Source organism: Phyllobates terribilis, unplaced genomic scaffold (genome assembly GCF_046119375.1).
Source record: "Phyllobates terribilis strain yellow unplaced genomic scaffold, ASM4611937v1 Scaffold_2__4_contigs__length_985480577, whole genome shotgun sequence".
Taxonomy (NCBI): domain Eukaryota; kingdom Metazoa; phylum Chordata; class Amphibia; order Anura; family Dendrobatidae; genus Phyllobates; species Phyllobates terribilis.
Window position 1 is genome coordinate 445,717,605 of NW_027362762.1, and position 27,827 is coordinate 445,745,431.

The 27,827-nt window shown below is 43.5% G+C and overlaps 1 protein-coding gene across 7 annotated transcripts in view; it reads left to right on the top strand.

Moving 5' to 3' along the window:
* The window catches only part of BCAS3 (BCAS3 microtubule associated cell migration factor), a 1,370,469-nt gene that overhangs the window by 287,994 nt on the left and 1,054,648 nt on the right, over positions 1–27,827 (top strand). For all 7 annotated transcript variants that reach the window (XM_073665482.1, XM_073665487.1, XM_073665488.1 and 4 more), the window contains one exon: positions 11,342–11,425. In XM_073665482.1, coding sequence (XP_073521583.1) covers positions 11,342–11,425 — 84 coding nt within the window. The remainder of the gene's footprint in view (positions 1–11,341; positions 11,426–27,827) is intronic.

Below are 27,827 nucleotides of genomic sequence, written 5' to 3' on the forward strand. Positions count from 1 at the left end.
AGAACTAGGGACTGGGATAAGTTGGACACCTCCTAGCAGAAATAGTAGCAGTCAAAGACAAACACACAACAAAAAGCATAGAGGTCAGAAGACCTAGCAAAACTAACAGAGAACGGCAACAGAGCACCAAGCTAGCTCAAGAGTAGTAAATACAATGAAGTCCAGCAAGACCAGGAGGGCGGAGCCGGATTAAATAGGCAAAAATGGTCATGTGACCAGCAAACTAAAAAAAAACTAACAGGAGAGTTCTAACAGTACCCCCTCTTCTAAGAGGATCCTCCGGATCCCCTAGGCCCAGGCTTACCAGGAAACCTCCTGTGAAACGCTCTGACCAGTCTGGAAGCAGAAACATCATCCGCCCTCACCCATGAGTTATCCTCAGGTCCGAAACCCTTCCAAGCGACGAGATACTGCAAACTCCCTCTATACTGTCTAGAATTTAGGATGCGGGAAATTTCATATTCCCCGTCCTCCACCACCGGAGGAACAGTGGCAGAGGCGTCACCATCCGACACATCAGCTTTTTTCAACAGAGAAACATGAAACACCGGGTTAATCTTCCAGGACGTAGGAACCTCCAACCTAACAGCAGATTGGTTAACTATCTGAAGCACCTTAAAGGGCCCTACGAACTTGGGACCCAATTTTTTAGAAGGAATCCTCAATCGCAGATTCTTAGAGGACAACCAAACCAGGTCACCAACAGCAAACAAAACCTCTTGCCGTTTCCTATCAAAGTACCTCTTAGATTTTTTGTTAGCCTCCTGAAGATTACCACGCACATCCGTCCAAACTCTCTCCAAATCACTGGAAAAACTCTCCTACTCAGGCACAGCCGAAACCAATTTGGAGAATGACCCAAAAGACGGATGTCTCCCAGAACAACAAAAAAAAGGCGAACACCCAGCAGAAGAGGATGTATGGTTGTTAAGAGCAAATTCAGCAAGTGGCAGAAACTCAGACCACCCCTCTTGATTGTCTACCACAAAACAACGCAAGAACTGCTCAACATCCTGGTTCTTCCTTTCTGTCTGGCCATTAGACTCAGGATGATATCCAGATGAAAACGACAAATGAACTCCCAACCTGTCACAAAAGGCACGCCAAAAACGAGCCACGAACTGAGGTCCCCTATCAGAAACAATGTCAGTAGGAACACCATGTAGTCTGACAATTTCCTTGACAAAGGCCTTAGCGAGTGTCTTAGCGCAAGGCAGTTTGATGAAGGGAACCAAGTGACACATCTTGCTAAAACGGTCCACGACCACCCAGATGACCGTGAAACCTTCAGAGGGGGGAAGGTCAGTAATAAAGTCCATAGCCAGATGTGTCCAAGGTGCACTAGGAACCTCCAGAGGGCAAAGCAACCCCGCAGCAGGAGCATGCGAAGACTTGGATCTAGCACACACAGTACATTGGCGCACCCACTTAATGGCTTCCTTCTGCCATCCAGGCCACCAAAAACTGCAACCCACAAGTCTCTTGGTCTCAGAAATTCCTGGATGACCTGCCAACCGAGACTCATGACACTCAACAAACAAATCTCTCCTAAAGGTCCTAGGCACAAACAACCTCCCATGGGGAGTGTTAGATGGGGCATTCTCCTGAGCTTTAAGAATCTCATCCTCCAAAACGGAGTCCAAAGCAGCAATCACAACACCTTCTTGTAAAATGCTCTCCTCTTCCTCCTCAACACCGACCATGGGAGAAAAGCTGCGAGACAAAGCATCCGCTTTAACATTCTTGGTACCCGGGATGTAAGTAACGGAAAAATTAAACCGCGAGAAAAAAAGTGCCCACCTAGCCTGACGGGCATTCAAGCGCTTGGCAGCATCAAGATAGATCAGATTTTTATGATCAGTGAAAACCTGAATGGGAAATTCAGCACCTTCCAAGAGGTGACGCCAGTGTTCAAATGCGAGTTTAATAGCCAGCAATTCCCGATTACCAATATCGTAATTAAGTTCAGTCTCAGAAAATTTTTTTGAAAAAAAGGCACAGGGATGTACTCCATCCTTGTTTTCCTGAGACAACACCGCACCGACCCCCACCGAAGAAGCATCAACCTCAACCAAAAACGGCTTAGTCACATCAGGCTGCATAAGGATGGGAGCAGAGGTGAACCTCTCCTTTAGAAACACAAAAGCTTCAATGGCCTCAGAAGTCCACTGAACCGCATTAGCACCTTTCCTGGTGAGATCGGTCAGCGGTTTGACAATAATAGAACAATTTTTTATGAATTTTCTGTAATAATTGGCGAAACCCAAAAACCTCTGTATCGATTTCAAACCAATAGGCCTAGGCCATTCCTGCACAGCTTGAACTTTAACCGGGTCCATCTCAAAACCTTCACTGGAGATAATGTAGCCCAAAAAACTAATTCTCTGTACAGCGAACTCACATTTCTCCAGCTTAGCAAAAAGCGAATTGTCCATTAATAACTGTAATACCTCACGTACGCTCCGCCAATGAGACTCCAGATCAGGCGAATAAATCAGAATGTCATCCAAATACACAACCACATTTTTGCCGATTAAAGGTCTAAGGATTTCATTAATAAGATTCTGAAAAAATGCTGGAGCATTGGTAAGACCAAAAGGCATAACCAGATTCTCAAAATGACCCACAGGAGTGTTAAAAGCAGTCTTCCATTCATCACCCTCCTTCATGCGCAACAAATTGTATGCCCCCCGGAGATCAATTTTAGAGAACCACTTGGCCCCCACTAACTGGTTAAATAAATCAGGAATCAATGGCAGTGGGTAAGGATTGCGTACAGTAATTTTATTAATCTCACGAAAGTCCAGACAAGGACGTAAACCGCCATCTTTTTTTTTTACAAAAAAAAATCCAACAGCCACAGGAGACTTGGAAGGCCTAATGTGACCGGCGGCCAAGCTTGTCTGTATGTATTCCTCCAAAGCCTTTCTGTCAGGAATCGTAAGATTAAATAAACGACTTTTAGGAAGAGTCGCTCCAGGGACAAATTCAATGGTACAATTATAGTCTCTATGGGGAGGCAAAATTTGTGACTCCTCCTCAGAAAAAACTCTCCAAAAATCCTGAATAGGTACAGGCAATTCCCCTTTATCCACAGCAGCAATACGTCCGTTACAACACTTGTCATAACACTTAGGGCTCTAGGACTTAATTTCATTGGTAGACCAATCCAGTACAGGATTGTGCAATTTTAACCAAGGTAACCCCAATATTACTGGAGAAGACAAATTATCCAATACCACCAAATCCAAATTTTCTTGGTGAATACCATTAATAGTGAGGGGAAATTCACAGACCTTATGAGTAACACTCTTCAAGGGAGAGCCATCAACAGAAACCACAGCAATAGGGGATGATAAAGTTTTAGGTTCTAATCTAAGTTTTTCCAAGAATCCCCCATCAATCACATTCAGAGTAGAACCACAATCCACAAATACCCGAAATTCAATTAATTCATCCTGAGCAGCAGTAGTGGCAGATAGGAATACTCCCTTAGAATTTAAACAGGCAATACGGGCATAACTGACCATTTTTTTTTCTTTCGTCATACGAAGCACACAGTTCTTAATAAAATGACCAGAATTTCCGCAATAGAAGCACAAGCCTTCAGAAAGCCTGCGGTCTTTTTCCTGAGAGCGGGGTGTCATCGCACCAATCTCCATCGGCTCTCCATTGTCAGCACAGACCCTCTCAGGACTCGGAGCTGACATAGCAGAGGATTTGCTCTCATTAACCCTTGCACGCAGTCTCCTGTCCACCCGTATAGCTAATTGCATTGCCTCCTGCAAGTTTCCAGGTGTGGGATAAGCAATCAGTAAATCCTTAACCCTTTCACCTAGCCCTGCAAGAAACAAACTTTTCAAAGCTGATTCGTTCCACCCCACCTGGGCAGACCACCGACGGAAGTGAGAACAATATTTTTCCACATTACCTGATCCCTGCCTCAAACGTCTCAATTCAGACTCAGCAGATGAGACACGATCAGGATCATCATACAACAAACCCAAAGCAGAAAAAAAACTATCCACTGATCTAAAGCACGGATCACTAGGTTGGAGAGAGAAGGCCCATCCCTGAGGATCTTTGCGCAAAAGTGACATTATGAACCCTATGCGCTGTGATTCATCACCAGAGGATCCGGGTCTTAAACGAAAATACAATAAACAAGCATTTTTAAAAGAAAAAAAATCTTGTTGTTCGCCAAAAAATAGATCAGGCAGACGTACCTTTGGTTCCACAAAATGCGCTCCAGAACAGCTACTCACGTGTTGTTGGAGCTCGGCCACCTCCAGAGAGAGTCCCTGCAAGCGTTGAGCCAAATCTTGAACCGAGACCATGATGGGAAACTGGAGGTCTTTCCTTAGAGAATTTTTTTTTTTTTTCTTTTAGGGCTGGACTTACTGTTATGATCTGCTACAGGGACTAAGGAAAGACAGGAGAACTGTCCCTACAATAGAACTAAACTAGATCCCTACGATGTAACGAGGAACCTGATCCTGCGATCAGACCCGCTAAAGTCCTCGGCTAGTTGGTACGAAGACCTATAGATGTGAGGGAGGGATCCCTACAAGAACTAGGGACTGGGATAAGTTGGACACCTCCTAGCAGAAATAGTAGCAGTCAAAGACAAACACACAACAAAAAGCATAGAGGTCAGAAGACCTAGCAAAACTAACAGAGAACGGCAACAGAGCACCAAGCTAGCTCAAGAGTAGTAAATACAATGAAGTCCAGCAAGACCAGGAGGGCGGAGCCGGATTAAATAGGCAAAAATGGTCATGTGACCAGCAAACTAAAAAAAACCTAACAGGAGAGTTCTAACATCTATTCTAGTAGCATGGTACGTATCCTGTATGGTGGTGATCATTCTATCAAAATCCATAGGGGACTGGGATGGGTCTGGCAGCTGGGTGATTAACGCCAACTGCTCTGAAGGACTCCATGGTCTATACATTAACATTGTGCGAGCTTCCTGACCTGGAACAACTGCGTCCCCCCCCGCTGCTACTGCTGCTGCTCCCGGTACAACTACCGTCCTCATTGGGAATAGACTAGCTGGGTGGGGTCTCGGTCCTCCACATGCCACACAGATGTCTACTGTCAAGGGGTTCTGCTGTCCACACCTGGGGCAAACCCAACAATTGGGTTCCTGAGAATTCTGGTACTGGGGTGTGGGTGAGCTGGGTGACGTCGGGAGCGGACAGAGAGAAAAATCTGTCATTCCGGTTTTTGTCAGTCTGTAACGTCCGTCTCCTAATTCTTCAATTTTTCCTTTAAAATGAGCACATGCATTCATCCATACATCCACTGTCTTCAACAGACCCTTATCTTTCAGCCATCCATGATAGCAGTTAAAGAAGGATTTCCATTTCTCTCCATTCATCTCTCCATTCTCATTCATTCCCGCTTTACACAATTTTTTGTCAATTCCAATCTGTGCCTGTTTCCCTTCTCTGCGTACCACTAAGTCTTTGGCTATAATGCCTTTCTTGGCATTTTGGTTCCCCATTTTTTTTTTGGTTCTCCTCACTTAGAGTAGACTCCTCAGTCACTTAGACAATGGTCACTTAGACAATGGGCCACAAAGGTTTCTGAACCATTCCACTACTAGCCTTCCAGGACTTATACGCCAACCAGAAAAACAGATCAAGAACACCAATCCCAAGACACACCCACAACACAATCATCGGATCCATACTTTCATTCTTACGTTTTTCCAAAGGATAGAAGACAGGACTGACAATTTATCTGTGGGAATTCTACTGGTTCAAAGGGACCTGAGCCAGACAACAATCTGTGAATTACCTGGGGAGCCGACCGCTCAGGGGTGAGGGAGTCTCTTCTATGCAGTGATATAATTAGGTAGAATATAACAGCTATTCTTACCTCAGCGCTGTATATATCACCAACAGAGAGCTTCACTCGTCCCACGTCTCGGACCGGTCGAGCACCCCTGGGTAGATTAACTCAAGGTCCCTGTTCGAGGCGCCAGCTGTGGTCAGTGCATTCTGAGTCTTCTATCCTTTGGATTACGAGTTCGGAGAGATGAGACACAGGACAGGATGTGTGTCAAACAAACTCTAAACTTTATTACAAAGCATGGGTTTTATATCCACCCTGAAGGCAGGAAACGGATTTACCATATATGGTTTGATTATACAATTTTAGCACACAAAGACTGATTTCTATTCTCGTGCTTGTGTTGAAACATTCAATCGGACACATTTGATTAGACACATTTAATCAGATACATTCTGATGACTAGCAAGGACGCATTATTGATTCAAGAAAGAACATTCACTGCTGGTGTTATTTTGACCTAAAGTAACTTTCAGACTTATATAGCATAGATGGGGTCTTTGAATTTGAGGGGCCTCATCTTCTGCTATAACACAGCCATGGTGCCTTGGCTACTGTCATACAGAGTCTCTGGAAACAGAGGCAGATCCCTCTTTTATAGTCCACTTCTTATTCAGGCCATTATCCACAGATTTGGGGGGGGGTGGGAGGAGGTAATCTCTCATTGTTTGAGTGTTCAAATAACATGAATATTTTGTCTTTTAATGTTTGCAGAACTACAAGCTGCATTGACTGATGCAACATGTAGTCTGCAGGCATTAACCAAATTAATAAACATCGATTGTTCAATTAACCTGCGCCTTTTTCCCTCAAGGATAGCAGAACAATAAGCTGCAGGGACGGATACAATAGATAGTCAGCAAGAATTCAACAAATCAACAAACATCAATTCAAGAGTCAATGCTCAGGCTCAAATGAACAATGGCTTATGTCTTTTGACCTACTGAAAAATACGTCTGGCATAATTAAGAATAAATGCTGTGTCATCACAGTATTTTATTGGAATTTTATGTCATACACCACCACAAAGTAGTAAGTATTTGTGAAGTGTAAAGGAAATGATACATGGTTTTCTAAATATTTAAAAAATATAAATTTGAAAATTGTGTTATGGATTTGTACTCACCCCCTGCTCCCTGAGTTAATACTTTGTAGGACCACCTTTCACTCCAATAACTTCTGCAAGTCTTTTGGGGTTTGCCTCTACTAGCTATGCACATCTAGAAGCTGAAATTTGTCCATTCTTCTTTACAGACTAGCTCTTGCTCAGTGAGACTGCATGGCGAGCGTCTGTGAAAAGCAATTTTCAAGTTTTGCCTCAGATTCTCAATAGGATTTACGTCTGGACTTTGACTGGGTTATTCAAACACTTGAATATGTTTTGGTCTAAACCATTCCATTTTAGCTCTGGCAGTATGTTTAGAGTTGTTCTATTGGAAGGTGAACCTCCGCCGCAGTCTCAAGTCTTTTGCAGCCTCCAACAGGGTTTCCTCCAGGATTGCCCTATATTTAGCTCCATCCATCTTCTCATCAACTCTGACCAGCTTCCCTGCCCTTGCTGAATAAAAGTATCCCCACAGCTTGATGCTGACATCACCATGTTTGACCGTGGGGATGGTGTTTTCAAGGTGATGTGCAGTATTAGTTTTCTGTCACATAATGTTTTGCATTTAGCCCAAAAAGTTCTACTTATGTCTCATCTGAACAGAGCACCTTCTTCCACATGCTAGCTGTGTCCCCTACATGGCATTTTGCAAACTGCAAATGGCTTACTTTCAAAAATGGCTTTCTTGTCACTTTTCCATGAAGGCCACATTTGTTGAGTATACAACTAATAGTTGTCCTGTGGACAGATTTTCCCATCTGAGCTGGATGATGGCTTGAACAATGCTCTGTGAGATGTTCAGAACTTGAGCAATTTTTTTTATTACCTAACCCTGTTTTACTCTTCTCCACAACTTTATCCCTGACCTGTCTGGTGTGTTCCTTGGTTTTCATTATACTGTTTGATCCCTGATGTATTCAAACAAACCTCTGAGGCCTTCACAGAACAGCTGTAGTTATACTGAGAATAAAATACACAGAGGTGGACTCAATTTACTAATTATTTTACTTCTAGACGTAATTGATCACTCAGGATATTATTTAGCGTTATCAGACTACACTGGGCTGCGACCCCCCCCCCACACACACACCTGATTTATCACGTGACATGTCACATGATCCCCTGTGATAGATCATGTGATAGTTCACGTGAAATTAATTTGGCACAATATTAATTATAATATTTTTTTTTAGACTGTGTGCCCACTATGCGTTTTTTAAGCGTTTCCGCAGCGGCAATTCCGCTGCAGAAACGCTTAAAAAACGTTTGGTAGAAGGTCTGCCATGTTCCCCAATGATAATCCGCATGTGCTGTGCACATGCTGTGGAAATTTCCGCTGCGGATTATCATTGCGGAAAAATCCGCAGCATTACCAACTATTTTGCGGAAGCGCGGCGTTTTCGCAGCCATTGACTTGCATTAGAACGCATGGAATCCACATCCCTGCATCTGTAGATGCGGAATCCATGCGTTTCAATGTGCGGATGGTACCCGAGTGTGGAGGACAGGAGACTCTCCTCCGGACCCGGATACCATAGAACCTGTAAAAAAAGAATAAAATAAAAAATAAATATTATACTTACCTTCTGATGGCCCCCGGTGTCTTTATCCGATGCGTCCTGGCTTGCCGGCAGCTCGCGATGGTCTGAAAAGGACCTGCCGTGACGTCATTTAGTCATGTGACGGGTCACGCGACCGCTGACGTCGGCAGGCCATCAGAAGGTAAGTATATATTTTTTATTTTTTACCATTCTTTTACGGTCACACTGTATAAATCCATGCTGGTTGCATGGATTTATATAGTGTAACCAAGTTGTCAAGCACTTTCCAAGTGATGCTAAAATCGCTTGGAAAGCGCTTGTCAACCCGCATGCGGAAATGCAAGTGAAGAACGCTTCGCATCTGCATGTCCCTGGCAGGCATGTACAATCCGCATGTAAAATCCACATGTACAATCCGCATGTAAAATCCGCATGCATTTTTTCTGCCAGGGAGAAGCAGAAACGCTCAAAAAAAATCCGGAACATTTCTGTATCGTGGGCACATAGCCTTACATTAATTGTATGACTCAATATTGAGCACACGTAGCCATCTATACACAGCAGGAGGCTGCACGGTGCCATCTATACACAGCGGGAGGCCGCACGTAGCCATCAATGCACAGCAGGAGGCCGCACGTAGCCATCTATACACAGCAGGAGGCCACACGGCGACATCTATACACAGGAGGCCGCACGGTGCCATCTATAAACAGCGGGAGGCTGCACGGTGCCATCTATACACAGCGGGAGGCCGCACGTAGCCATCTATACACAGCTTGAGGCCGCACGGCGCCATCTATACACAGCGGGAGGCCGCACGGCGCCCCCCCCAGAGACAGCAGGAGGCTGCACGGCGCCATCTATACTCAGCAGGAGGCCGCACGTAGCCATCTATACACAGCAGGAGGCCGCACGACGCCATCTATACACAGCAGGAGGCCGCACGGCACCATCTATACACAGCAGGAGGCCGCACGGCGCCATCTATACACAGCAGGGGCCGCACGGCGCCATCTATACACAGCAGGGGGCCGCACCGCACCATCTATACAGAGCAGGAGGCCGCACGGCGCCATCTATACACAGCAGGAGGCCGCACGGCGCCATCTATACACAGCAGGGGGCCGCACGCGCCATCTTTACACAGCAGGGGGCCACACGGCACCATCTATACACAGCAGAGGGCCGCACTGCGCCATCTATACACAGCAGGGGGCCGCACGGCGCCATCTATACACAGCGGGAGGCCGCACGGCGCCATCTATACATAGTGGGAGGCCGCACTGCGCTCCCCCCCAGAGACAGCAGGAGGCCGCACAGCGCCAACTATACTCTGCAGGAGGCCACACGCAGTCACGCATGCAGTCACGCACACACACAAACATATACAGACCTATACATACACGCATAAACACATTTGAAACACAAAAATACATATAAATAGACATCACACAATGATATCTGCCTGCACACACACACACACATACACACACACACACACAGACTCACCATCCCCCGGCTCCATTCCTCCTGCCTGCTCTGACTTCTCCTTTGCAGCAGTGCAGGCCGGGCGCGCACTGCGTGACGTCACAGCTAGGAGACACGGCCGCGCACAGGGCCGTGTCTCCTAGCAGTGACGCGGCCTTGCCAGCACAGGGAAGTTAACTGCTGCAGTGCTGGCCCGGCCGATGAAGAAGTAGCGGCCGTGCGCCGCTACTGGGGGAGCGGTCCGGGGCTCCCCCTCCCGCCACTGCTACCGGTATGTGCCGCGGCGGCCCGCACATATAATGAGGGCAATCCGGCATTAGACACCCCGCCCGGAGCCGCGGGCCCCCTGCAGGCTCGGGGCCCCGGGCGGTAGCCCGGATCGCCCTCATTATAATCCGCCTATGGTCACAATATTCAGATTTATATTTTTAAAATAATTAGAAAACCAGGCATCATTTCCTTTACACTTCACATATACTTGCTACTTTGTGTTGGTATATCACAATAAATCCTAATAAAATATGTTAGATTTAAGATTGTGGGTGCAATGTGAAAAAATGTAGAAAAGTTCACGGGTTATGAATACTTTTTCAAGGAACTGTAATGGAAAGGTTATTCTACAGACTGTACCAATAAACAGAAATAACGTAAAAATGACAACATAAAATATCAGTCTGTCACCTTAGCATATTTAGACATGTTATTTATAGGGCAGGAAATGGGATAATGTTTTGGAAAAGTAATATTTTTAATTTCATGCTTGTGTTCACACAGTTCAGGATGTACAAATATGTGTTATAGATTATATGACACAAAAAACCAACATTGGGTAGAGGGAATTCCAGCGATTGATGGATCTCAATCTAATGTACAGACTTGCAGTGAATTATTTAGTAGTATTTATTTATAAGGCGCCAACATGTTCCACAGTACAGTGGGAGTCAAAACCAAGACAATTTTCTGTATGACATTATCTCAATTTTCATTCAATCATAAATGACACGGAGACCAACAGAAACAGATCTTCAAAGATTTTCAGATATTCATAGTACAATCAGAAGTTCTTTGATATCATTGTAATGTAGGATAGCCAGTTAATTATGGGCAGCACTTGTCACAATCATTACTTTACAGTTGCTAAATAGTTTTTTTCCATGTCAGCTATATAAGCTTTTTGTCTTTTTTTTTTTAAATTACATAACTAGAAGAATTCATTTTAGTCTTACTGTATTAGGAAAATCATTTTATTAAGTGAAGCTTTAACAATTGTTTTATTGCACTTGCATTTATTTTGCTTCAATTTATTGTTTTAGAAAAGTAACTTGGTTATGCATTTATATGTTGACAGCTCATCCGGTGCCACCAGTCTCGGGGAGGAGCATGTGGAGATAATATTCAGTCTTATACTGCCACGGTTATTAGTGCCGCTAAGGTGAGTATAGAAAAGTCTTTAAATGAAACTTGGATTTTATATGGTGAAAAATAATAGTGTTCACGTCTAGGTTAGTATCATAAAGTAGATATAGATCACAGCACTCCTGGAATAGGTGCACTAGTAGGGTCCAAAACCAATGATATATAATGTAAAAACTTGGCACTCATAAATATGCTTAATAGATTTTTTAATTGTATTTTCAGTCACACAAGTAGAGAAATAAAGTAAACATTTCGGTCATAAAAAGGACATTCATCAGTGTACTCCGACTCAGTGTCCAAAAGAACATTACTCCCAGTCCTGGAGAGAAAAAGGTATGGTGGTATAAGTGAACACGGTATCCACCGTTTGTTGCTGTGTCACACAGCAACAAACGGTGGACACCGTGTTCACTTATACCACCATACCTTTTTTCTCTCCAGGACTGGGAGTAATGTTCTTTTGGACACTAAGTCCTTCTATCTCTTCCCCCTTTTTCACCTGTGCAGTCGGAGTACACTGATGAAGGTCCTGTTTATGACCGAAACGTCTACTTTATTTCTCTACTTGTGTGACTGCAAATACACTTAAAAAATCTATTAAGCATATTTATGAGTGCCAAGTCTCTACATTATATATCATAGGTTAGTATCATGACCTAACTCATTTCCCACAAGGGGTTTGGGGATAATTTTTGCACAAAAAAACCCTTCAGTTTAAACATAGAAAAGATCATATAGTACCGCAATACCTGTATATTTAAAAAAATGCCATGCACCACTTTACATTCATATGTGCCTTCATTCAAGTTTGCATCAAACTGTAAAATTTTGTGAAAAACAAAAAGCTCAAAATCTGACCTATGAAGTGAGTAAGATTCACAACTACACTTAAAGGGGTGGTCCAATACCTAAAATGTACTTTATAAATATAGATTTTTTCCCCCCATAAGCACTTTTGTCATTTTCCTTATTATAAAATATCCTACACTTCTCCCTGCCCTGCTAATCCCTGAATGGGTTTTTCTAATTCACTTGCTGTGATGTTTTGTTTGAGGGGAGTCTCAAACAAGGCATCTTCAGTAGGCTGGGGCTGCACAAACTTTCCAGCAGTGTTTATCACCCCGTCTGGAACAGTACATCATCAGATACAGGGTGCATGACTCCAGCTCCGCCCCACAGCTTCTATCGCTGCGCTAAAAAGAATTGTCATCAGGGGTGGTGATAGAAATTTCTATTACTGCCCCCTGATGACTATTCGTTTTAGGGCAGTGATGGAGCTATGGGGTGGTGCTGGTGTCACTCACTCTGCTTCTATCACCGCCTTCTGAAGACGATTTGTTTGAGTGCAATAATAGAAGCTGTAGAGTGGAGTTAATGTTACTTACACTGCTTCTATCACCAGCCCCTGATAACAACTTGTTTCTCAGTAAGAAGCTATAGGGTGTAACTGGTGTCACTTACCCTGCTTCTGTCACCAGCTCCTGATAACGTCTTGTTTCACAGTAAGAAGCTGCTGCGACAGAGATAGTTGCCGAGTGTTGGTTCCTCGGCCACTTCTCACACAGCTTGTATACGTTTCAGGACTCTTCAGAGAGCATTGTCACACAAATATTAAGAAAATATTAAGAATTTCTCCCTCCCAGACCCCTCTTCATCCCCCCTCCCCTATAGTATTTGTCAAAAGAGAATAGCTGACACTTTGGCCAGTAGCGTCTATGCAAATTCACACACACAGGACAAATAGCTTGTAGACAAATTCTAGCACAAAGGGTGCTACCAAACCCATTTAGTATGGAGTGTGTTTTCCAGTGACACAGGCTTGTGATAAATTTACACGTAGCTGAGGAAGATTTAGTTCCTGGCTTCAAAAGAATTCAACAGAGATCTGCAGTCGGGCTGGCGCCGAAACTAAATATGTAATATCTGGAGTTCTATACTTCTGATAATAATGGGACCCATATTTTTAGTGGCAGGGTCTGCCAAGGAACAATATTGATAATTTTCTGTAGCTGTACTCCCCTCCGGGGAGCGGTAACGCAAAAGTACAGAATGACAGACCGCAGCTGTATCGTGTGGTCTCTGGAGAAAGGTAAATTCATAATGAAAATATGGTATCACTTTCGGGCTTCTGCGATCAGCCAGCGAGAAATTATCGCAGAAACCAGATATGCTAATAAAACTATGAATGCTGGAGCCGTTCAGATTGCCCCCTCCTCCAGCTATACTGAGTCGTCTCTGCAAACTTTATAGTAAGTTTCTTCTTTAATCCTGTTTTATTTGTGTACCTGTATATTCTGTACTGAATGTCTCCTTTTGTAAAACCTTTTGTATATTTTTCCTAAACACTGCCTCCCTTTTGGATTAAATATAAAATATAATGTTTGTTTCTTTTGTTCTGTAATCGTTCCCTCCCCCAAGTCATATACTCTGCCAGAAAGCAGGCATCTGACCAGGCCTGTATTATATTTCAAACTGTGTCGGCGGTGGCAGCGAATAATATTAATTAGGCTATCGTGAAGCTAGCAGTAACCGTATGGGGGCGTATACACATATTCGATTTGTTGGAATCCGGAGGTGTGTATGCCATACGCTTTCTGCTCGCTTTCCGATAGCTACGTAGTGAGTAATCGGGATCGTGTGTGCGCGAATTCCTGCTCAATCCTGACAGAGTGACTACAGCGGTGGTATATTGTGTGATCTCCCTGGTGTCGTCCCCGACGTTCCCTGACAAGCAGTGATGAAAGAAACTGTTGTAAGTGACTGCAGCACGGCCTACTGTCGACGTCCCATTCCAGAAGATGTGATAGATGCTGCGGGGAAGTGAGTGCAGCCTCATTTAAGACTCCTCTCAAGGAAAATGTCACAGGGAGTGAAGTAAAAAAAAAAAAAAAACACATTTAGAGATTAGCTGGGTAAGGAAAAGTCTAGGGTACTTTATTATAAAGCAAGTGACAAAAGTGCTTAGGACGTAAAAATAGACATTTAGAAAGGACATTTTTGGTATCGGACCAACCCTTTACAAATAAACGTTTAAGATGTGCAGAAATGTGTGATGTTTGTGATTAAACTGATAACCATTCACTTTTGCAGATTGCGTATTGTTTATGTGGGAAGTTAAAAGAAATAAAACTGTCAGTTGACAGCAGAGTTTTAAAAAGCTTGAACTGTCCCCCCTTCCGATCCTTAATCTATCACTGTAGTCTATGATTAAAAACAAGGCAGTACGTGTTCACAGGAGCACCAAGACCAAAGAAATTGAACATTACAGAGTACCCATTCAAATCAACATATGGCTGTGTAATAATAAAACAAAATTGTCCCCAAAGGTGTACAAACAATTTAAGGCCTTACAGGTGCCAATTAACTTATTTTATCAAGACGTACTCAGCCATGTATTCTGTTAGGGTGTGGGGATGGATGGACTATAATATTGATGCATGAGTGAACGCAAACCATAGAGGGCCCCTGTGCAAGAACAATATATGGGCCCTCTGTACTCCAATAGCTCATCATAATGCACAATTTCACCTGCTTTGAAGGTAAAAGTGGGCCCCCTTACATCTTGGGCCCCTGTGTAGATGCATAGATTGCACCAATGGTATGTCTGCCCCTGTATTGATGACAGATTCCCTTTAAGGACGAGTGTGCATATCTGTGAAACATGGACCGTGCTTGGATTGGAATACCCGGCAAAACCAATGGTTCTCCTGACCTGAGTTAATTGCCTTATAGGCAATCAATCACTGTCCATGGGTTATGGCCGTGTGAATTCGGCCTAAGTTTGCTGTACTTCATGTCATACATATTGTTGCAAGCAAAACAAAGAAAGAAGAAAAAATTAAATGAACTTGAAAGTTACTGTGTTTGAATTAAAAACTTAGTATCTGAGCTAGTGAAGCTTCAGAAGTGATAAGTGATCTGCTTCTGAACTTAATTCCGAGTAGTGAACCATTCTTAACTTTTTAGACAGCTTTGTTACAGGGTCTAGTAGGCCTGGTTTGCATTACATGAATCTCTTGTTTGACCTTACTATCCCATAAGATACAAAGAGGGGGGGAGATTCTACTTGGAAATACATGAAAGAAGTAAGAAGGAACGTCTAGAAAGGTTATTTGGCTCCCGAGAGACGACCTGTTTGACATTTGACAAATTTTATTTCTTTACCACAAAAAAAAAAAGAAAGAGTATGTCTTAATTTTAGTTAGTGAGATTTACGTTGACTACACATGTTGGTTTAATGATATCCATCTTTGTTCCATGTGAGATGTTATAGACATGGATGTTAAAGTAGGGCGGCTCTACTGAGAAACTGAGATCTCAACTTTATTTGAGAAAAGTAGAATAAAAATACAAAGGGTCTATATGGATGGAGTAATAGTTGTATTTTAGGAGATATAATATTGCAACAGCATAGGAAGAACCACTTAAAAATAGAATCGGCAATGTACTGTCTGGCAACAAATAATGAACACACGTTCTCTTGCCACCTAATAACGGCCTGGGATGCCGCCACTGTCTTTAACCCTGAGGTGGTAAATTGATTTAGCCAAGCTGCATCTGTTTTCTCCTGTTACCTGATAACTCCTTAATGAGTCTTAACAGCTTATGTGAGCACAGAGCCATTAGCACTAATGGAGGGGGAGGACATTTCAAATGGCATGGGAAAGGCTAAAGATTACCAGTCAAGTTTTTGAAAATAATATAGACTGCACATGGGAATTGCTTATAATGATCTTGTCTTGATATTGTGTGCTAATGGGGCAGGTTAAGACTCCACCCTGACCACGTTGAATATGATTGTGGCTTTAACCTACACACATTACTCAAAGCATTTTACATGAGCAGGTTCCTAACATTGGTGTTTGGTACTTTTCTGATATAACGTGAACTATACATATTCCATAATCAGACTCAGAAGTGTAAATTCTGTAAGGTAGCATGGTTCACATTAAATGTTTGTTTTAAAGGGGTTATACAATACTTTTAAAAGCATTATCAAAGGCCCTATTGTTCTTAAAGAAAAAAAAAAAGCCGTACTCAACTCTAATTGGCCACAGCCATGAAGTGTCCCACCAGAAGAGGGAACCAAGAGCTGCAGGGAACACCAGCTGCTAGACGAGGGGCACTGAATGTTTGGTAGCTTTTAAAGGTAGTGGACACCCCTTTTATTAGTACTGTTATAGTATATTTTAATTATAGAACACAAATCTATTAAATGATCTATGAAATGCATACATCCTAATGCATATGGCAATACCTTATTTGAGGCCTGTAGGTAATTGGTGAGGCACAATTTTTTGAAGGCCGCATACCTCTATATTACAGGTGTACCCTTCCTTACCTTTCCACTTGGCTCCATATATACAGAGATCAACAAAGCAAGGGAATCAGCTTTGAAAAAATGAAGAGTAAAAAAACATGATTTTAAGATACTCTGTTGAGAGAAGTTTATGCTTTATGTCTTTGTATTTGGCCACTTAGTGGTTGTAATGTGAATTCTTGTTGAAGATTTTGCTAGCATATTACTATAACATATCGAATATGTATTCTGAGAAATCAGAATCCTTGAAATTTGTGTAGGTTTGTTGGCAGACTCATCCATACACTGCTTACCACAATTTTTTCCATGAATTTTGTGTTCCTAATGTAAATTTAGAGACACTCTGTTTTTTTTTGTATATATGGCCACTGTATTCAGTGCTGTGTGATACTCAAGCAAGAGTAGAATTATTCTTCACTCTGAGGACAACCAACTGAACATCATGGTGAAATTTGAGCTTCTGTAATAACTAAACATTTAGTAAATGTCATCGTTAAAGGCGTTGTCTATTTTATCTTCTTTTTTTTTTAAAGAAGTATTTTGATCACATACGTCTGTGAATCACTGACAGTGGCATTTAAATGACGCTACCACATGTCAGTGGTTTGTCATTGAATCCGTGGGCCTGCTGAAGTTGCTCTTAGCTTCCAACTTAATTATCCTGTAAAGCCAAGCATGTGGCTGAGCTTCATATAAATAATAATAAATGTCATTTTCTCTATATACCGCAGTACTGTAGTATTGCAATATATAGAACAAATGATTACACAATCAAATGTCCCAGTCCCTGAAGGGCACTAAAAAAAAAAAATAAAGGAAACATTAAAAAGTTTAAAAAATCTATAATAAATTTAATCATCTCCATTTTTCCCTGTTAAAAATGAAGAAATAAAAAAAAAGCACGTTTGGCATAGCCCATAAAAGTCTTGTCTTTCAAAATCTAAAATAAATTACCATATTTTTTGGACTATAAAACGCACCGGACAATAAGACGCACCTAAGTTTTAGAGGAGGAAAACAGAAAAAAATACTAAACAAAAAATGTGGTCACGATGCACTGTTAGGGGGGTTGGGGGTCTGCTGCTGACACTGGTATAGGGGTAATGTCCCCCAATTCTGATAATATCCCCCATCCTGACATATATGCCCCAACCCATTCCTATTATACATGGTCCCCATCCCCATCCTGATATGCATAACACCCCTCCATCCTAATATGCATGGCACCCCTCCATCCTGATATGCATGGCACCCCTCCATCCTGGTATGCATGGCACCCCTCCATCCTGGTATGCATGGCACCCCTCATCCTTATCATGGTATGCATGGCACCTCTCATCCCTATCCTGGTATGTTTGGCACCCCTCATCCTTATACTGGTATGTATGATCCCCCTCATCCTTATCCTGGTATGCATGGCCCCCTCATCCTTATACTGGTATGTATGATCCCCCTCATTCTTATCCTGGTATGCGTGGTCCCCCTAATCCCCATCACGCTGCACATATAAAAATTAACACTCCTACTCACCTTTGTTTTCTCTTCTCCAGTGCTGCGTCTTGTCTGCCCACACTGATCTCGCCATGTGAGCCGCGCATAGCGTCACTGCCATCCGCGGCTCACAAGGAGAGATCAGCTGCCGGAAGTCACTGCTCCCCCGCGTGCCGGAAGTCACAGCTCCCCCGCGTGCCGGAAGTCACTGCTCCCCACGCCGGGACTGTGTGTGCGGGGGGCAGTGACTTCATGCTCCTTAATAGCCAGCACACAGCGTAGCCGCAGCGCGGCTCCTGCTGCTGCCGGGCGATCGCGTGTGCCCGCTATTAAAGGGCATGAATATTCACCCACGTCCATGGGCGTGGAGAGGGGGTGAATATTCATGCCCTTTAATAGCGGGCACTCGTGATCGCCCGGTAGCAGCAGGAGCCACCCTGCGGATACACTGTGTGCCACTATTAAGGAGAATGAATATTCACTGCTCCCCACGCCCATGGGCGTGGGGAACAGTGGATACTCATTTTCTTTAGCAGCGGGGACAGTGTAGGCTGCAGCAGGCGGCTGCTGCCTCCTGTGCCCCGCTCCTCCGCCCCTACCGCTCCCCCCACATCCCACACCCCACACAGTATATACATATACCCCCCCCCCAATATTCAGACTATAAGGCGCACCCCCCATTTTCCTCCAAAATTTTGGAGGAAAAAAGTGCGTCTTATAGTCCGAAAAATACGGTAACCCATGCGGTAAATGCCATTAGGAGAAAAAGAAATCTAAACACCAGAATTACATTCTTTTGGCCTCAACACATCCCTAAAAAATGCTATAAAAAGTGATCAAAGCATCGTATGTACCCCAAAATGGTATCAGTAAAAATTTCAGCTCTATTAATTAAAATATAAAAACGGTTACAGGTGTCAAAAGTATGACAACACAAACCAATTTTTTTATGTTACATGTTTTTTCAGTACTTTAAAAAATAAACAAACAAAAAGAACTATACAATTTTTGTATGTCTGTAGTCTTACTGACCTATAGAATCATATCGCCAGGTTATTTTTACCGCACAATTAACTTCGTAAAAGCAAACCCAATAGAAAAACTTGGGGTGCTTCTTTTTTCATCATTTCACGTCAATTGAATTAATTTTCTCACATTTTTCAGCACATTATGCGGTGAACTGAGTGGTGTAATTGAAAACTACAACTTGTTGCAGGAAAAAAGCCCTTGTGCAGCTATGCCTATAGGAAAATGAGAAAGTTATGGAAAAAGAGGAGGAAAAAAACTTTTAAGTCCAAAAACCAAAACTGGCCACAATGGGAAGGGAATGTTTCCTGTGCATTTTGATAATATTTTCTGAAAGCAGCCCATTGCTTAAAATTTTGATGCCAAATGTTTTTTTCTGTAAAAATGATTGGTTTATTGTGTGGATAATAATTAGTCTTTATTTGGTGACATTTATCAGTTTCTAAATGGTTTACCTTATTCTTTTGATGGCTAAAATAATTGTTTATATAGCAGCTTAAATGGTTTTAGGTGCCAAAAGGTCACAAAGGCAGACAGAAAGCACAAACCAGACCAGTCTATTCATCAAATGTGCCAGCTCACTCATTTATTATCTTACCTACTTTTCTGCTTTTATTTTTACTGTCTATGAAGCCAGTGTGACTATTAAAAGCATAATAGGCTGATTAAATGGCTTTGGAGGTGTTTTGCTTGGGCCTATGATAGTACTCTACATACTGTATCTGGACATTATTAAAATCCTGGTGGTATATTTGGGACAAATATGTTTATGTGGACTACTTCTTATACAGTGTCATAATGTCAAAGTTTAACTAGTATATTGGATAAATGCCTGAAAGGTTGGCTTTGCTCCTCTGTGAACCTCACCTGGGCTTCAAAGGGCCCTTATACTGTTCTTGCCAAGGGCCCTCTTCTGTCTGTGTTTGCCCCTACCCACATCCCTTATTTGATGATAGACAGTTTTTCTATTGAAGTTACCACATCACCACATATAAACCTCTTGTATAGAATAACACCACATATGTATACTTAATCTAACTTTGTGCCACTTGCTGACCAGTATTTGTAAATGGGTGCGAATTACTCTGTAAGGAAATTTTTGCTGCAGTGATTAGAGCAGTAATAAATAATGGAGCTTAATTTGTAACATACAGCAATCATATTACCATGATTATGACGTTCCAATGTAAAGAAAATAAATCCCTATTGGAGTACCCACTCTTATGTCCTAGTGGGTCAAATGATTCTAATGGGTCTATGGAGTTGTTCACATGACCATGTTTTTTTGTGGAACAAGTCTGCACCAAAACACAGAGACATATTCGATTTTGATCCGATTCATGGATCACACTGGACATGCATGGACAGCACTTAGATCCTATCCTAGTTGCATCCTAGTGTTGGTTGATTTTCATGTCTGTTTGATAGGAGAAACTTGAGAAAACTTCTTGTAATGAAAAAAGAAAAAAAAGAAAACAAATGAAACACTGATGTTAAAAATTGACACACTGACCAAAGACTTAAGAAAATCGATTTGCTTCTTGTGTATGAGAAAAAATATTGACTTCTGAGTGTGGCCTTAGATTGACTTTTAATGATATTGACCACCACTTTAGATGCAGCCACCAGATTCACTTGGTAGAGCAAATGTTTTTCTTTCTTAGTTCTTAAATGTTTTATTTTATTTTGTGTTATTTGTTATTAATCACCTATAAGTTACACAGCGCCAAACTTTGAGGGTATACTGTCATACAATACTATTGTATTTTTTTCCACAATTTTTCAAAATTAAGGTAAAATCATTACATTTTCACTGTGATTTTCAAAAATCACTGCAAAAAATGCAGTTTGATTGCGTTATGTGCTCAGGGTCTTACAGTTGATGTTTCAACCAAATAATCAGTGTTAACCATTGCACTTATCAATGGCATTCATGTTTTAGGCTGCGTGCAGAATTGTGAGTGAGTACACTGCCTTAAGAGGCATTTACATTGCAAGATAATCGTGAACAAGCGTTTTTAAAAACGCTATATTACAACACAGACAACAACTGTCCTTATACAGTCATGGCGGAAAGTGTTGGCATCTTTGAAATTGTTCCAGAAAATTAAGTATTTCTCCCAGAAAATTATTGCAATCACATATGTTTTGTTATACACATGTTTGTGTGTATTGGAACAACGCAAAAAAAAAACGGAGGGAAATTGGACATGATTTCACACAAAACGTCAAGAATGGGCCGGACAGAATTGTTGGTACCCTCAACTTAATATTTGATTGCACAACCTTTGGAATAAATAACTGCAATCAATCGCTATAACAGCAATTTTAAGATCTCTCCACAAGTGTTCAATGGGATTTAGAACCGGACTCATTCCATCCATTTCTTGATGCTTCCTGAAGTATGTTTAGGGTCATTGTCCTGCTGGCCACTTCAGAACTCTCCAGTGCTTCATTTCCATTCATTTCTACGTGCTTCTTGAAGTATGTTTAGGGTCATTGTCATGCTGGAAGACCCATGACATAGGATGCAAACCTAGCTTTCTGACACTGGGCACTGCAATGCGACCCAAAATCCTTTGGTAATCTTCAGATTTCATGATGCCTTGCACACAATCAAGGCACCCAGTGCCAGAGGGAAAAATACTTAATTTTCTGGAACAGTTTCAAGGGTGTCAACACTTTCAGCCATTACTGCATATACAGTATACCGTATTTTTCGGACTATAAGACACACTTTTTTCCTCCAAAATTTTGGAGGAAAGTGCGGGGTGCGTCTTATAGTCCGAATGTGGTTTGTGTGTATATATATATTTATACATACACACTGTGGCTGGAGGGTGGTGTGAGGGGAGCGGTAGCGTAGGAGGAGTGGGGCATAGGAGGCAGGAGCGCTGCTGCAGCTCCTGCATGTGCCCGCTGCTAAAAAAAATAGGCGTGGGGAGCAGTGAATATTCATTCTCATTAATAGCCGGCACACAGTGTAGCTTCAGTGCGGCTCCTGCTGCTGGGCGGTCGCATGTGCCCGCTATTAAAGAGCGTGAATATTCACCCTTCTCCACTCCCATTGGCGTGGAGAATGGTGAATATTCATGCTCTTTAATAGCGGGCATACACGATCGCCCGGCAGCAGCAGGAGCCGCGCTTCTGCTACACTGTGTACCGGCTATTAAGGTGAGTGAAGTCACTGCTCCCCACGCACACAGTCCCGACGTGGGTGCATTGACTATTCCAGCACAGCATCTCACCTTGTGAGGGCGCATGACCGTGAAGTCAAGCGCGGCTCACAAGGTGAGATGAGTGCTGGCAGCAGAGCATGACGCAGCACTGGAGCACAGGGAAGAAAGGTGAGTAGACATGTTTATTCTTTTTTGTGTAACTAATGGGGATTAGGGGGGCCATGGATACCAGGATGAGGGGGCCATGCATACCAGGATGGGGGTGTCATTCATACCAGGAAGAGGGATGAGGGGGCCATGCATACCAGGAAGAGGGATGAGTAGGGCCATGCATACCAGGAAGAGGGATGAGTAGGGCCATGCATACCAGGAAGAGGGATGAGGGGGGCCATGCATACCAGGAAGAGGGGTGCCTTGCATACCAGGATAGGGATGAGGGGGGCCATGCATACCAGGATAAGGATGAAGGGTAGCATGCAAAACAGGATAGGGATGAGGGGGACATGCATACTGGGATAAGGATGAGGGGTGCCTTGCATACCAGGATAGGGATGAGGGGAGCCACACATACCATGATAGGGATGAGGGGTGCTATGCATACCAGGATAAGGATGAGGGGTGCTATGCATACTAGGATAGGGATGAGAGGGGCATGCATACTAGGATAGGGATGAGGAGGGCCATGCATACCAGGATAAGGATGAAGGGTGCCATGCATACCAGGATAAGGATGAGGGGTGCCATGCATGCCAGGATAAGGATGAATGGTGCCTTGCATACCAGGATGGAGATGAAGGGTGCCTTGCATACCAGGATGGAGATCAGTGGAGCCATGCATACCAGGATGGAGGGGTGCCATGCATACCAGGATGAGGGTGCCATGCATACCATGATGGAGATCAGGAGTGCCATGCATACCAGGCTGGGGATCAGGGATGCCATGCATACCAGGATGGGGATCAGAGGTGGCATGCATACCAGGATAAGGATGAGGGGTGCCATGCATGCCAGGATAAGGATGAATGGTGCCTTGCATACCAGGATGGAGATGAAGGGTGCCTTGCATACCAGGATGGAGATCAGTGGAGCCATGTGTACCTGGATGGAGGGGTGCCATGCATACCAGGATGGAGAGATGCCATGCATACCAGGATGGAGGGGTGCCATGCATACCAGGATGAGGGGTGTCTTGCATACCAGGATAGAGATCAGGGGTGCCATGCATACCAGGATGGGAGATCAAGGGTGCCATGCATACCAGGATGGAGGGGTGCCATGCATACCAGGATGGAGGGGTGCCTTGCATTCCAGGATGGATATTTGGGGTGCCATGCATAATCAGATGGGGATCAGGGGTGCCATGCATAACAGGATGGGGATTGGAGTGTTGGAGTGCCATGCATACCCGGTTGGGGGCCACGTATAATAGAAAGAGGGGGACCATATTTACCAGGATGGGGAATATTAACAGAATTATGGAACATTACCCCTATAACAGTGTCAGCAGCAGACCCCCTTCCCCTTAACAGTGCATCATGACCATATTTTTTGCTTACTTTTTTTTTCTATTTTCCTCCTCTAAAACCTAGGTGCGTCTTATGTTCCGGTGCGTCTTATAGTCAGAAAAATACGGTGTATATATATATGTGGTGGGTTGTGTGGGGGGAGCGCCAGCAACGGAGGAGTGGGGCACAGGAGCCAGCTGCTGCAGCCTACACTGTGCCCGCTGCTAAACAAAATGAATATTCACTGCTCCCCATGCCCATGGGCGTGAAGAGCAGTGAATATTAATTTTCCTTGATAGTGCGCACACTGTACCTGCAGCGCGCCTCCTGCAGTGGCTCGGCTGTCATGTGTGCCCGCTATTAAAGACCATGAATATTCACTACAATCCACTCCCATTGGCGTGGGGAGTAGTGAATATTCATCCTCTTTAATAGCTGGCACACGAGACCACCGGCCGCTGCAGGAGCCGTGCTGCCGGTACAGAATGCACGCTATTAAGGAGAGTGAATGGTCATTGCTCCCCACGCACACAGTCCCGGCATGAGGAGCAGTGACTATTCCGGCAGCTCATCTCACAGTGTGAGGGCGCATGGCAGTGACGCCATGCGCGACTCACAAAGTGAGATCAGTGTCGGCAGCAGAGCAGGACGCAGCATTGGAGCATAGAGGAGGTGAGTATAATAGTTTGTTTTTTTTGTGTGCAGCATGATGGGGATCAGGGAGTGCCATGCATACCAGGATGGAGGGGTACCATGCATACCAGGAAGAGGGATGATGGGTGGCCTTTGGGCGTCACCCTGGCAGTCCTAACACAACGAGTTCACCTCTGCTGCTACCAAAGGGACAAGCCTGTTTAACCTGTTACACCTGGTGCAAAAATGGCTACAGCTAAAAGACCTGCTCTCCAGCTCAGACGGTGGAAAGAGTGGTGATGGTCAGTTTATCCACTGCCGAAAGCCGGGTTGCCCAAGGAGATTCCCAGAAGGCAGATGACCCTGTGAGCCTCATGGAAAGATACTTAGCCATAGAAAACTCCCTGAGCAATCAAGGGAGCTTGAGGTCACATTTCTAGGAGACCCAAAAGAAGGGGCCCAAGGCCACGCCTGAGGGGCACAGAAAAACCCAGGAGGGATCGGAGCCGGGTTCAAAGGTTACAACTCGTACCATTATCTGTTGGAGGTGTCGAGTCCCTGGTCATATATCAGCTGTTTGTCCCTTGACCTCGGAGCCGATGGACTGCAGCATAGACGTTGCTACTCATACTTCGCCTACCCTGCCTGCAGTGCTGTTCCTCATCCTGGCAAGGGGCCTCAGGAATGTCAGGTGACTGTGAATGGTGTCCAAGTGATGGGTCTTCTGGACTCAGGGAGTTTGGTGACCCTGGCAAGGGCCACACTCCACATGTGCTAGTCCCTGGGAAGACGGTGGGGTAAAGTGTATCCATGGAGATGCCAAGAATTATCCCATGGCTCAGATCGACATACGCACAGACTGTGGTTCCGTGTCCCACCAAGTGGGAGTGGTCAAGGACTTGTTGCATGCTATTGTTATCGGTTGAGATTTTCCTTTGTTCTGGGACTTATGGGCTAAAGCTTTAGCAACCAGTAGTCGAGTATATCGCCAGATATTGGCTATAGTAACCAAGACACATGATGAAATGGATGTCTTCAAACAGAGGCTGGACAGATATCTATCTGAGATGATTTAGTGAATCCTGCTTTGAGCAGGGGGTTGGACCAGATGACCCAGGAGGTCCCCTCCAACTCTACCATTCTATGATTCTATGAAATGATGTAAACTGTGAATTTCTGTTCGTTGTACTGGATAGAAAGGAGGATAAGGAAGCATCCACTAAAGCTAATATCTTGGACCTGGAGGAGTCCCAGGACAACTTTGGGACTGCCCAGCTCAGAGACTTAAAAGTAAAAGGTACTAAGGAAAATATAAATGGGGTTCTCCAGGAGACAGGAGCCAATAGTCTGTTTCCGCAAGCGGCCAGGCATAATGATTTATTATGTCATGGGGACAAAGTAAAGGGACAGGTAAAAGAGCGCCTTTTCAAGGTCCAAGAGGAAAAATCCAGAAGGTATAATCAGTCGGCTCTAGTGAGACAATTTAATTTGACCTGAAGAGTGCTGTCACAGCGATACCCTTGTAATCTGACAGATTTGAAGCACCATTGCAAGGAAAATTGGGGAAAGATTGCCAATTCTGCATGTCCCATGCTCATAGATTCCTAGCCAAAAAGACTGAATGCTGTCATAAATTCAAAGGGTACTTCAACAACGTATTAGTTTAAGAGTGTGTATATTTTTGCGATCACATTATTTAGTTCTTTTTTTTTCCACCCGAAAAGATTTCAGTTTATTTTTCAATTGAATTATAGATTATATTATGGGTAACATTAACCCCTTAATGAACGGAGTATTTTCCGTTTTTGCGTTTTCGTTTTTTGCTCCCCTTCTTTCCAGAGCCAGAACTTTATTTTTTGTTCAATATGGCCATGTGAGGGCTTATTTTTGCGGGACGAGTTGTACTTTTAAACGCCATGACTGGTTTTACCATATTGTGTACTGGAAAATGGGAAAAAAATTCCAAGTGCGGTGAAATTGCAAAAACTGACCTGCCATCATTATTCTCCAGGTCATTACGAGTTCCTAGACACCAAACATGTATAGGTTCTTTTTTAGTTAAGTGGTGAAAAAAAATTCCAAAGTTTTCTAAAAAAAAAATGTCGCTATTTTCCGAGACCTGTAGGGTCTCCATTTTTTTGGGATCTTGGGCTGGGTGGGAGCTTAATTTTTTGCGTGCCGGGCTGCCGTTTTTATTGATACCATTTTGGGATAGATCCGATGTTTTGATTGCCCGTTATTGCATTTTATTGCAATGTTGCAGCGACCAAAAAAACGTAATTCTGGCGTTTGGAATTTTTTTTCTCGTTACACCGTTTACCAATCGGATTAATTCTTTTTTAATATTGATAGATCGGGCGATTCTGAACGCGGCGATACCAAATATGTGTATGTGGGGTTTATTTTTTATTATTTTATTTTGAATGGGGCAAAAGGGGGGTGATTTAAACTTTTATATTTTTTAAATTTTTTTTATATTGTAAAAACTTTTTTTTTTACACTTTTTGCATGCTTCAATAGTCTCCATAGGAGATTAGAAGCGGCAGCAGTCTGATCATCTCTGCTACATAGAGGCGATGAGCAGATCGTCTCTATGTAGTAGAAATGCTCACTTGCTATGAGCGCCGACCACTGGGTGGCGCTCATAGCAAGCGAGACGTTACAACCACAGGGGTCTGCTGGTTGTCATGCCCACGCATCGGTGACTCACAATCACGTGACGGGGTCACGATGGGCGGGGCCTAGCATGCGCTTCCCAGAAGCGTAAGTTAAATGGCATTTAACTGGTTTACTGCCGCGGGTGGATCGCAATTCCACCCGCGGCTGTTGCGGGCTCATGTCAGCTGTATAAATCAGCCGATATGTGCCCGGTTCAGTGCGGGCTCAGCGCCGGAGCCCACGCTGAGCAGGGGGTGCCGACATGGTGCGTACTATACGTACCATGTCGAAAAGGGGTTAAAGGTGGAAAAGTGATTCTTCTCGGTAGAATTTTTTTTTACATGGCAAAACCAAGACATTTTAACAGGGGTATGTATACAGTGCCTTGAAAAAGTATTTATACCATGTGTACTTTTTCATGTTACTCCCACAAATGTAAATGTATTCTATTGGTATTTTATGTGATATGTCAATACAAAGTAGCAAGTATTTGTGAAGTGTATAGGAAATGATACATGGTTTTCTAAATATTTAAAAAATATAAATCTGAAAATTGTGAAGTGCTTTTGTATTCAGCCCCCCACTGAGGTCAGTACTTTGTTGGAT